This window comes from Cydia fagiglandana, chromosome 4, assembly GCF_963556715.1.
Source record: "Cydia fagiglandana chromosome 4, ilCydFagi1.1, whole genome shotgun sequence".
Taxonomy (NCBI): domain Eukaryota; kingdom Metazoa; phylum Arthropoda; class Insecta; order Lepidoptera; family Tortricidae; genus Cydia; species Cydia fagiglandana.
The window spans coordinates 2,985,230-2,997,949 of record NC_085935.1 but is presented as its reverse complement, the minus strand read 5'-3'; the positions used below and the strand labels follow the sequence as shown (position 1 = coordinate 2,997,949).

Sequence of the window (12,720 nt, the reverse complement as noted above, 5' to 3'; positions counted from 1 at the left end):
CTATCTGAAAAAAAAATAACTATAGTAAACTATTTATGGACTTCGACCTGCAAGGAAGTTGTTTAAATCTCTAGCAACGCCTCATCTTATGCAAATATATCACAAAATTTTATGACAAAATTTAAATACTACCCGCCTAGGTGCTCTTAGTCCAAATTACAGTTAAAACACTATTATCACTTCACATCACTATCAATTTGCATCCCTAGGCAAATATTTAAAATTGTATATTTTAAATTCCAGGAAGAGAGCTACATAGCCTGCGTGGTCGAGGAAGACAGCCGCGAAGCCACTTCTCCCGCCCCCGCCGTAGGGGAGCGCGTGCACCGCTGCAGCTCGTGCGCATACACCTCCACCTACCGGGGTAACGTCGTCCGCCACGCCCGCCTAGTCCACGCCACCGATGAACCAGAAACAGAGGAAACATCCCCCATACCCGCCGTCGACATAAAAAAAGAACCGGCAGATACAGAAGAAGAAACACCCAACTACTGCAAATCTTGCGACATTTCGTTCAAATATGTCAACACTTATAAGGCGCATAAGCAGTTTTATTGCACGGCAAATAACCAGGATGCCGCGGCAAATAACAATGTGCCGGCGGCGCTGCCAACCGCGCGGGTTAACGAAGTGCTTTGAACGTTGCGTTTGAAATTAGAAACGTTCAGAATGAGGATTGAGGTGTTTATCAGGATTAGAGTAGACCAGTCATAGATAGGTCTTTGAAAATTAATGTAGTGTCATTATCGAGATGCGACTCACTCTTGACGCAATTGTATATTAAAGGGATAATTCAATTTGTACTTATATCTTTTTTAACTTATATCAGCGTCTTTCTCTCCAGAGTTGCAACTCGATTGCGCTTTGTTATAAAATTAAGTGAAATCGTATCTAAAACTTTTGGATCTATATTATATCATGTGCAATAATTGAAATAATCGATATATTATACTGCATATCAACGCCAAATTTAACGGTTTGAATTTAATTTGATTGGACATAACGGCTTATGTAAATAGCTCTCAATATATAGTTTTTTTGTTATTGTTATGTAAAATTAAAGTTAATCGTGTATGTATTAGTTAACGTTAAAAACTACCAAATTGTAAATATTAAAGTATGTGTAAAGATATTATTACATCATAACGAAATTTTATTACCATTTGTTCTAAGCAATTGTTCTTAATTTGTTGTTAATTTTGTTTAATATTATTATTAGGAACCTGAGTATTTAAAGTCGTACTCAATACAGGTACATTACATACAGTGCTATAGCTATCGGTAAACTAAATATTATAATGGTTTCACCAAAAATGTGACATGAACAACATGAATTATATACAACTATATGCAAAGAAATCTTACAAGAGCAGACGGCAGCTATCTTCTATCGTTAAAAATTAATAGATGGAGGTATTACTACTTATCTCACTCTAACGGATAGCTGCCTCGTGCTCTAGTAAGTCTGCAAACTGCAAGAAAGACCATGAGTTGTTTTACATGCAACGAACTTACTCAACAGTTTTTGATATCAGCGCCATCTATATTTCTGTGCTGACTACATTATATTGTTTCTAAAGCCCCCTCCAGACTATGCGCGTGAATCGCGGGCGAAGCCGCGAACGCGAGTGTGGAGTCGATTTCGCTGTCTGCGAAAATCGACTCCACACTCGCGTTCGCGGCTTCGCCCGCGATTCACGCGCATAGTCTGGAGGGGGCTTGACATTCGAGATATCTGAAAGGGAGCCTCGTTTATATGCTACTTTTATCTTTTATTACGAAATAAGTATCAAAGGCCAATCGCTTTTTGGAGTAGGTATAAACATATTTGTCCTAACACTAAACATGCGGTAAGGAGATGAATTATTTTAATGTAAAAATATAGACATAAAATCTTGCATTACGTCACATTTTTGGCGAAATTTCATACTGTATATTTCATATTATACAAAGTATCTTTTTATAGATACAATCTCAACTGTATCATTTTCAGTTTAAGAACGTATTTTTGTGAGTACGTGCCTAACTGTTCCTTTTCAGTTTAGAAACGTACAGCTCGGCAAAAAAGAGTAGAAATTAAAAAGTGGCAACACTGTAGTGTCGTCCCTTTCATACCAAAATGTATAAGAAAACGAGACGACACTACAGTGTTGCCACATTTTAATTTGTACTCTTTTTTGCCAAGCTGTTGATTATATTCTCTTGAGCTGTACTTACAAAAATACGTTCCGTTGCACGCAGAAATAGATTAAAAAGCATTTGAATAAATAAGGAATTAAGATAAATACCATGTTTTGTCAATGCCAAAGCATCGCTAGCGTATCGTATGCATTTATAGCTATCTCACTAATATAGTTATAGAATAATAAACACAAGACTTATCTTTAGAATTGTAAATTGTCACTGTGTTGTCTCGAAATGTGTTTAAGTTCTGGTTTTTGAAAAGGTAAACGAACCGTATGATTACTAGCGTCACTAAACATCGGTCGTCCTAAATACCCTTGGGCAGATAGAGTGGAGGATGTGTCAATGCTACAGAATAACAAACCGACTGTCGGGAGTTTCAACTAAAAACTGGCAATATTGAATTGGCAAGACTAAATTGTAGTCCAATAAAAAACTAAATTGCTGGCCCTTAAGCCCGCTCCACACTTTGGAGGTCCGCTTAGCCGCCATTCGGACGGGAGCTTTTTCAACGCGCGTTAAAAAAGCGTTTGAATGAAACAAATGGATAACCAAGTATGCATTCACACGACAGCGGTGGCGCTTTTTATCAAGCGTTGTTGGATTTTCGACTTTAAGCCTTGATCGTTAAATCAAATTTAGAGTGCAGACATATTCAAGCGCTTTTTTTTTAACGCGCGTTGAATAAGCTCCCGTGTGAATAGGGGCTTACACTCGCGTCTCGTGGCTCGGCACGCTCGCACGAGAGTGGAGCGGGCTTGAAGTTTGAAATAGTTGCGGTTAATTTCGCTAATAATAGTGTTGCCAGTTGTAAAATGTAAAAGTTACCGTTGTCATCTAATTCTGCAGAAGACAAATCTTCTGTACTTACAAAATTAAAAATATTAGGGTATGTCTGTCTGTCAAAAAAATATAGAAAGAGACATCCCAGGCTGGTAACGTACGGTTTAATTACTCTTTATCATAATTAATTACAGCCTGACAAAAAAGAGTAGAAATTAAAAAGTGGCAACACTGTAGTGTCATCCCGATCGCTTATATAAATTGATTTGAAAGGGACGACACTACAGTGTTGCCACTTTTTAATTTCTACTCTTTTTTGGCAGGCTGCTACCGAATAGTCTACTTTGTTGTTATCAACCAGGTTAATTATAATTGTTATGCTTAAATTAAAAATAACGGTAATTTCAGTAAGACGACATAAAATATTTGTGTAAACAACACAGTGTAACCGTTTATTTTTTAATTTAAACATAACCGCATAAAATGGTTGTCATAAATCATATTCTTCCATCAATATAGTTGGAATGTCAATCATTAATGACGTTATATCGATATAAGTACAGTCAGTTTGTATTGTTGTATTCTTGCTTGACGTAAAACCATTTTTATATTTTCGGATTTAATGTCATCAGTGCATTCGACAAAAAAAATCCAAATCCGTCTCTGATCGTAAAAATCACGTTACAGTCAACACTAGTAACGTGTTGCCTCTCTGTCGCACTTGTAAATTCGTACGTAAGTGTGACAGGGAGGCAACACGTCGAACGTGGTTCGCCGTAGGCCCTCAGAAGACAAAGCCGTAACAGACTGCACGTATCGATAGTGTGTATGGTGGTCGCCGTACGAGCGTTAAGGACGCCGCTATAAGTTAGAGCGAGAAAGAGATTTTAACCGCACCAAGATCGCGGTGCGGTAGTCTATTACGCCTTTAACTTTGGTCAAAATTATCTGCACATCACGCTCTTGCTCGCTTAACGATAAAGTTATGCTCAAATAATTTTGAACGCCTCACATGTTTAGCAATTATTGCTGTTGACTACGCAATATTTTATGTTTATTAAGCCTTTGAACGCCACGCCTATCGTGTGCGGTGAACATTGTCGGAATGCACGAACGTTGATATTTAGCTGCAGCCGCGCACGTCAGTTGACGTCTATGGCGGTCAAAAGGTTAAAGAAAAAAAATTGAGTCAAAGTAAGACAGGTATTCTGTTCATGTATTTATATCAAGTTCTTTGTAAAACCTTATGTACGTTGACATAGAGTTTACATTCACGTGTTTCGGTGGTCACAGAGTAACGTAAATCATGACATTGTTACGAATTGCATCTGATAACGTGCCATAATCTGTGTTCTCAGAAATAGTTGTAATTTTAGACATCTCGAATAACTGAAACCTGGACCTTGTGTTTGTGGAAGAAAGTTTTAGTTAATATCAATGTATTGAATTTAAATAGGCACATTATAGTATACCTAGCTCAAAAATCCATATTACCATAAGTGAAGTAAGGACGCAAAGCACGAAGAATTTGGTATATCAACCCACCATTTCTCATCTCATCTCTATCACCCGCGCATAAGTATTGCTGTCCCACCAATGATGCCGGCGGTCAATGCCACTGTGCGTGCGGGACAGCAATAAAAAACACCTGCGATATAGATAGGAAATGGCGAGTCAATGTGCGTAATTCTTCGTGCTTAGGGTCCTTACTGTAGTAACATAATAAATGTGTCCGCAGCCAACAAAACGTTCCACTTCGTCGCTCGCCATAAAGACGGTTTGACAGGTTATTCGTATAAAGATACAAGCAAATCTCGCCCTTATGGTAATCGACAAATTAGGACCTATGACTAGACTTTGACACAAATGTTTTTGTTATTTTTTGAGTTTCAATTCAAAGAGACAAAACACAAGGTAGCAGAAAGTAAGCTGTATTTAAACTAAAACATGTATTTATTTCACAATTCCACTTGTAATTAAAATTCAAATTTGAGGCATTGCAATAGGATAGTTTTTTAAGTGTCATTGTGAAATAAGTTCTATTAGCTATAGGATATTCTTAAGATGTTGATTAAGAGTGGTTCTATAGAGATTTTATATAAATATTTATATTTCACAAACTTAAAATTTAACTAGGATTGGTCACTCGCTCTGTTTTCCTTTTAATTAGTAAGTATTTTATAATTTTTATACAATAGTGATATAAGTAGACGAGTACCGTGTTTAGGCCAAGAATCTTGCTGAATGGCCTAAGTATGGCACGGGAGAGAGAAAGAGTCGAAACTTGATTATATCACTATTGCACACAATACCTTTTTTACAAGTCATCTAAAATAATACTTTATCACCTATAAAACCTAAATAATGAAACAAAATTAGGTAAGTACATCAGTAGATATAAAATGATAGTACAAAAAACATCAACGCACTTCTCATTCATTAAATAGAAGCGCGTTGATGTCTTTTGTTCTATCCTTTAGTTTATTGGTCTTGATCGCGGCCACAAGTTGGTCCAATTCATAACAGTTGAATAAAGCGTTTCGTTAGAAGTCATTATAGTCGAGTTCAGTAGAAATGACTACAGTTTGGTATACGTAGTTGAATTAATTCAACAATTAAAGTCGACGAGTAGAAAAGACAAATAATGTTATTTACATAAATGTTCATGCCAAGTGTCATGTAATTTAACCTTTTGTACGCCAAATGGCGCATCCATTTGGCGTACTACTGACGCCACGGGGGTAAAATTTAGTTTTGTGAGTAAATAATGCCAACCTAAAAGTGGGGTGTTTTTCAGTAGATTTTCATCAAAAAACGATCGACGTCAAATGCCGTCTTTGGCGTCGCTGTCACGATTTTGCGTTGACGTCAATTGCCGTCTGTGGCGTTCAAAAGGTTAAGCATATCATTTTAAAATGAGAACGTGTGATTGTATGGGAGCGGCGTTTTCGTGCGTTAATGGCTCCATTGACTAATAAGTATTAAAATTTAAATAGTATGTTAAAGTTTGTGAAATATAAATATTTGTGTAAGAGTGTGTAGAAACACCCTAAAGTGATAATACGTGTAATTATGAATCATTAACTTGAGTAGGCCTACAATGATATTGTAAAATACGCCAGACAATAAATTATTTATCACATATTAATGATTTGTTTTCTTTTCAACCTTTAATTAATCAAAAACCCTATAACCTTGATTTAAAAGCACTACCAGACGGGCGTACCGATCTTGGAAGTTGGTTCGCCGTACGTCCGTTAAGGACGCAGCTATCAGTGAAAGCGAGAAAGAGATAAGCTGACCGGAGTCCGGACCAAGGTCGTAGTCCGGTACGCCTGTCTGTTAGTAGCACTATAAATAAAACCGGACAAGTGCGAGTCCGATTCGCCCACCAAGGGTTCCGTACTTTTTAGTATTTGTTGTTACACCTAGCGGCAACTGAAATACATCAAAATTTGAACTGTCTAGCTAGCACGGTTCATGAGATGCAGCCTAGTGATAGACAGACGGACAGTGGAGTCTTAGTAATAGGGTCCCGATATTACCCTTTGGGTACGGAACCGTAAAAGCTGATAATCAATCCCACTGTTTACGGTATATTTACTAAGTTAATCTTCCTAAAATTCTAAGATTATCAACGAGTCTACAGGGGGCCTAGTTAAGACAATCATACAGTCAGTAGCAGAGATAGTTAACCCCCCCTGCAAACAAATTTCTATGAAGGGGCTCAGTTATCTCTGCGGCTGACAAACGTCCAACGAAAAGAAAAAATGTATCAGGATAGATGCCACGAAGTCACGAGACCATTTCCGTATATTACCGCAGAATAAATAATAGTACTACCGTACAGAAAGGACACTTCCTACAAAACAGAAGTTTGACAGCGATTCAGGGACGAATCATGCTGTCCCTTTCTAGTGTACCTATTACATCCCTACCGGGTATTTAGGGTTGTCAAAATTCAAGTCATTTTCTTATCTGTGGTCGTGCACACAAAGGAACTCAAGTTGTGTCAACCCTAATTGCTCGGAGCAATGCTGACCCGAACAGAGCCGAGAATGCCCGAAATCAGGAGTATCGCTCCACTGCTAGTGGCCTAGGTATAAATGTCGGCGGCCGATCGTAAGATCAGGCAGATCGTAATGTTCCTGTGTAATATTAGTTTTGACGATAGTCACATTAAACCAATATATAGGTAGGATAGGTTCGTTAGGTTGCTTCAGATGCCCGAAGGGCAAACTGCCCAGAAATAGGAGCGGGCTCCGTCGACTCAGGGAACGAGTCAAAGATTTTCACGTTTCACGATATGCCTAGGAATCTCACGATTTGCCTAATCTTACGATCGGCCGCCGACATAATTAAAACAACGTAAGTATAACAAAACGCGTATATTCACATGACTCTTACAGCTAACCTCACAACCTTCAGTCCGGTTCGTCGGAGGAGTACTGCTCCCGAAACTGTTTGGAATCCTCCTCCTGGCCGTAGTAGAAACCGTCATCGCTGTCATCCTTGTAGCCCGGGCTCGCGTCTACATCCTGTAAAAAAAAACAATTTACTAACATTTTTTTGAAGTGAAAACTTCTTTAGCGGCGCTGTGCACTTTTTGTGGGAAAAAATGTTAAACTCGCGACAGGTCACGCGACCGTAAGATTCGTAAGACGGACACGTGACCTGATCGAAAAACTGTTACAATGTCATTGAGTTTTCACTTCTGCCGGCACTCCCGGAGTGCAACCCGTTGTTTTTTTATTATTTATTATTCATAATTCATAAAACAACTTACAATTAAACAGTTTACAACAGAAATCCTCGCCAAACTGTGACGTTTGTGGCGAGAGGCGCTCATTGTTTAAGACATATTACAAGCAAAAACAAATAAAACCGGGCAAGTGCGAGTCGGACTTGCGCACGAAGGGTTCCGTGCCATAATGCAAAAAAAAAGCAAAATAAAAAACGGTCACCCATCCAAGTACTGACCACGCCCGACGTTGCTTAACTTTGGTCAAAAATCACGTTTGCTGTATGGGAGCCCCAATTAAATCTTTATTTTATTCTGTTTTTAGTATTTGTTGTTAAATACATCATCTGTGAAAATTTCAACTGTCTAGCTATGACGGTTCGTGAGATACAGCCTAGTGACGGACAGGCGGACAGACGGACGGACGGACGGACGGACAGACGGACGGACCGACAGCGAAGTCTTAGTAATAGGGTCCCGGTTTACCCTTTGGGTACGGAACCCTAAAAACTATTGTTCATTAAATAAAACAAATGAAACTTAAACTCAAGATAACGAGTGCTGGAAAGTAGTTCAAATATTAACTACCTACAGAGAGTATGGCTTCTCTGACAACAACAATGAAATTGTCTTATCAAAGAGAATCAAAATTAAATTCCACATTTAAAGCCTCATGCTCGTTTTTTTGGCTGGCAGATTTACCCAGGCACCCCTGGTCCTCGCGTCAAACCCACTGCCCTGCAGTACGCAAACTCCTTCCCTGGTTGCTACCCCGCTTCGGCCAAAACGCACACCTTATAGGCCGCCAGCCTTATAGGCCCCATCGGGTCAGTCAGCAAAACAATCGAAATTCAATTCCAAATTTAAAGCCTAAGGGCGGCCCCACATCTGGCGTCTTTCGAGCGTCGGCGTCTGTCGGCGTTGGTCCAGCGCTATGGAAAATGACGTCGCTGTGCAGTTGCGTCGACGCTGCGTCGACGTTGCGTCGACGTCGGCCGTAGAATTGTAGACGCCGACGCTCGAAAGACGCCAGATGTGGGGGGGCCCTAAAGCCCACTTGCACCATCCCAATAACCCGGCGTTAAGCGGTTAAACCGTTAACCCAGTGCCAAATTGTACTGGTAACCATGGTAACTCCAGGTCTAACCGGTTAACCCCGGGTTAGTGGAATCGTGGAATGGTGCAAGTGGGCCTTATGGTCATTTCTTTACTCACGTCAATTTCCGTGCAGTACGCAAACTCCTTCCCTGGCTCTTTCCCCTCTCCGGCCAAAACGCGCGCCTTATAGGCCGCATAGGCCGCCCCGTACCGAAGCACATCTTCGTTGTTTATGTCTGGGGGCCCGTCGTAAATGCGGTCTTCACCCGCGTCGCTCGACAGGTCAGATTCTGTAAAGTAAATAAAAAAACTTGGCTTCCGTTTTCTCGTATTTCAACTTTTTGACATTCCTTTAGCCGCCCAGAGACCTATAAAAAGGCCTCCTGTTCCATTCTAATTTGAACTTTGTGTTGACAAAATAAAATTTAATTTTGCTTGGCAAGGTTTGACGTATAAGCGGCTAGAGGTTGAAGTAAGTAGCTCGGCCACATAAACAAATTGATTGAGACCTGATTCATCTCAATTAATACTAAATTTTTGCTGCGGCTAAATAAAATTGCTATGAGAGTTACATGCTTTTTCGTGGACCCAAATTTTCTCACAACATGACATCTGCCTGTCAATTATGTGTGGTCGTGCACACAAAGGGACGTCAAGTTGTGTCAACCTTAATAATTGTTCGGAGCAATGCTGAGCCGAACGGAGCCGAGTTTGCCCGAAGGGAGGAGTTTCTAAGGCATATAAATGTCTGTAAATGGCTCCAAAAGCATGCAACATACCTATCCCGCACCTCTCCACAGCGCGCACCATGTCGTCCTCATCAATACTACTGTCCCCATCCTCCTCGTCGGGATAGTCGTTCCGCCAGTTGTTCTCATCGTTGGAGTCGTCGTCGTCGTCCGCGTCGTCCGACGACTGCTCGCCATTGTCGCGGTACGTGCCGAATATTAAGTCTGTTTCGTAGTGTTCTATACTGTAATATGAAAAATAGGGTTGGAATAATAATAATGTTTACGGCTAATTAAATTTTTGTAAATTCATTGCAAACTGAACTCAAGAATTTTATGTCCCAAGGTCAAGGGGCTAATGAAACAAATTAGACCAAATGAAATTTGAATCACTATAAAATTAAACAGAATTGCTTGTTTCTAACAAGAAAAAAATTCTATTCTACTTTTTAATACCATTTCTTCATATTTGACTGCCAATTTCTTTTTTGTTTGATGGTGGGCTGCTAAAGTTTAAGACCAACAAAAAAAAATTGTATTATTGAAAAAAATACCTAGAATGTAGTAGGTAAAGGCTATAAAAATATTATACAAACAGCAACCCTCTTAACTGTCCATTGGTGGACCTTATTACAAAAGGCATAAGGTCCACGGATGGACAGTTTAGAGTGTGGGTGATGGCAGGCGTGGCTCACTCCGCGATTTCGTCGCTTTGCTACAGGTAGCTAAAAGTACATCTGTTCGACCCCAATATTGGGGTTTGCCATAAGCCGCGCGTGGTGCTGTCGCCACCTAGCGGCCATATCTGTGCTGATCGTGACAAACGCGTTTTGTTAGAGACTGAGTCTTCTGTAACTAGTACTATTATTTATTCTGTGGTGATGGTACCAAATAACCAGACATAGGATTCTATGAGGCACAATTTATTAACAGCTAGGGAGTTCCTATATTGATAAACTCAACTATGGATGCTTCTCTCATGTGCTTTGTGCACAGATGTGGTTGTGATAGTGCGTAACCTTAGTATAAGTAGTACATGTTAGTTTAGTATTATGTTACTACCTGTGAGTTCCTATAATTGGCTTTCTATATCCACTATAATTTCTATGGTATTGTCATAGCTGTTGGATCTCCAAATAAGTAAAATAAATAAATAAATGTACTTGTGATCGCTCCAAGTTTTGATTATAAAAATAAAATTTTATACAAAGTAACATAAAACAAAATTCTGCCCCACAGAATTCAATGTCTGCTTATTAACTGTCCATCGGTGGACCTTATGCCTTTCGTAATAAGTGTTACCTGACTAAATTATCCAACATAGATATATCGAAATCCTGCTTGGCAGCTGTATATAGATCATAAGCATACTGCTCATCTGCCTTCTGATCTTTCCGTTCAAGATCAACCAGGTCAAACTCGTCCGAGGCTTCTTTCAGTCCTCGGTGGCAGTTTACCACTTCATATCTGAAATATACATGAAGAAAATAACATTATATGATGAATATTATATATCATAATTATTTCCTCACTTCCTACAGCCATGATTTGGATGTACTTTATAGAAAAGCCTCTAAAATTAGTCATTTCAACAAATGACTTGTCATTTTGACAGAAAGTTCAAGTTTCATTAGTGATGTTACCATACATACCTGTTTTCAGATGAAACCACCTGTCTTTCTTTTCGGAGTTTATCAATAATAACGCTGACATTGTGTGTAGATTTCAATTTCACATCTGTTTTTGGTACTATATCTTTTACATTTGCAGTTTCCTATAAAAAATACAAGGAATAATGATAACGCCTAATAAATGTTTCTGTATGGACAACTGAACAAATTTATGAAGATGATAAACTAATATTGCTCTAATATGACTTATTTTCACAATGTTTAACATTTGTTATTATGATTTAGTAAATTCTTGCTATTTATAATAACACTTAAGTTTATATTTCATTAATCACTAGCACTGATAAGTTTTTGCCCCCGAAAAGCCGAGCTATGACTACGACTTCAACTTCAAAGATATAAGGTTATTTGTTCCCCAAAACTGTCCCATATCACCATAACAAGCTTCTTATTATTTGCCTGAGTACGTTACCTGATTGTCAACTGTGCCCCTAAACACGAACAGCGATGGTGAAACCTCTTCGGCATCAGTTTTCATGCGCTTGCACATGAGAACCAAGGCATCCTGCGGATTATCCTCAAGCCGACGTTTTACGCGCAATATTGTCGAAGTAGCCATTGTTACGCGCTCATGTATGTGATGGATCGAAATAAAATTACTTATTGGTTGAAGTTAGAGGATAAATAATTTAATTAAACATGTTAAAACTGTGAAATGAATTGCTAACGCGCACACAACCGCGAACGCGAACCACTCAAATATCAATGTCAATTTGTCAAAGTCAACTGTTTACATTCGCGATTCGCTCAAAAAACACGAAAGCAAACGTTTACATTCGCGGCTCACGGCTAGGGCTCGGCTCGCGGCTCGTCTCGTGTCTCACCTCGAGCTCTTAACTTCGTCGAGCTAATGATTACACTCTTGCCTCGTGGCTCGGCTCGTGGCTCGTCTCGTGCCTCGGTTATAGCTCGTAAGCCCGTAGAGCTAATGATTACACTCTCGCCTCGTGGCTAGTCTCGTCTCTCTGCCACAAATCGTAAGCTCTTCGAGCTAACCGATTTTAAACTCAAACGGAACCTACGGCATAAGATTTGTAACAGAATGATAGCCGAACGCAAATGTAAACAGCAAGCGTATATCCCGCGCGAACCCCTTTGACTCGTTCCCAAAAAACCGCTTTTCCACGCGAGCCATGCGAGCATGAGTCGAGCCGCAAGACGAGCCACGTGCCCTCCGATTCCACTCGCGTCTCGTGGCTCGGCTCGCGACTCGGCTCGTGGCTTGCATGTATGTAAATGATGTAAATATGGGTAAAATATTCTATATATAGTTCGTTTTTTTCTGCATTAGAAATAAGGTAAACAATCTTGATGTGTCTTTTAATTGAAAAACACATTTTAAAAATAAGTTACTGCAAATATGTAACAGTTATGAATCTAATACGATCATTTATATTCTTCTGCTTTCATAAGTAATAGTTATTGATTTTTAAAACGCGTTTTTCCATTAAAAGACATGTCAAGATCGCTTACCTTCTTCCAAGTTCTTTCTAAT

General features: G+C 39.4%; 2 protein-coding genes across 4 annotated transcripts in view; one reads left to right on the top strand and one right to left on the bottom strand.

The window, feature by feature from the left end:
• LOC134663507 (zinc finger protein ush) overlaps positions 1 to 1,569 on the top strand; it is a 307,319-nt gene extending 305,750 nt beyond the window's left edge. For both annotated transcript variants that reach the window (XM_063519889.1, XM_063519888.1), the window contains exon 3: positions 244 to 1,569. In XM_063519889.1, coding sequence (XP_063375959.1) covers positions 244 to 639 — 396 coding nt within the window. In that variant the 3' untranslated portion in view covers positions 640 to 1,569. The remainder of the gene's footprint in view (positions 1 to 243) is intronic.
• Positions 1,570 to 7,340: 5,771 nt separating this feature from the next.
• On the bottom strand, positions 7,341 to 11,912 carry LOC134664115 (probable RNA polymerase II nuclear localization protein SLC7A6OS). 2 transcript variants are annotated; one of them, XM_063520705.1, is made up of 6 exons: positions 11,638 to 11,912; positions 11,187 to 11,308; positions 10,837 to 11,001; positions 9,586 to 9,779; positions 8,920 to 9,096; positions 7,341 to 7,498 (listed from the first exon to the last, which is right to left on the bottom strand). In XM_063520705.1, exons 1-6 carry the CDS (start codon positions 11,782 to 11,784, stop codon positions 7,392 to 7,394), a joined length of 912 nt encoding a protein of 303 aa, XP_063376775.1. In that variant the 5' UTR covers positions 11,785 to 11,912; the 3' UTR covers positions 7,341 to 7,391. The 2 variants fall into 2 exon arrangements, with proteins under 2 accessions (XP_063376775.1, XP_063376774.1); XM_063520704.1 differs by having other exon boundaries at positions 7,341 to 7,505; positions 8,924 to 9,096.
• Between the last annotated feature and the right edge of the window lie 808 nt (positions 11,913 to 12,720).

What these genes read in the sequence shown, in the direction of transcription:
- LOC134664115 (XM_063520704.1), bottom strand. Translation starts at nt 11,784, where the DNA reads ATGGCTACTTCGACAATATTGCGCGTAAAACGTCGGCTTGAGGATAAT. An exon ending in GTGGTTTCATCTGAAAACAG is followed by an intron (nt 11,002 to 11,186) that starts GTATGTATGGTA and finishes TGTATATTTCAG; the next exon opens with ATATGAAGTGGTAAACTGCC. An exon ending in CGTACTGCACGGAAATTGAC is followed by an intron (nt 7,506 to 8,923) that starts GTGAGTAAAGAA and finishes TTTTTTTTACAG; the next exon opens with GATGTAGACGCGAGCCCGGG.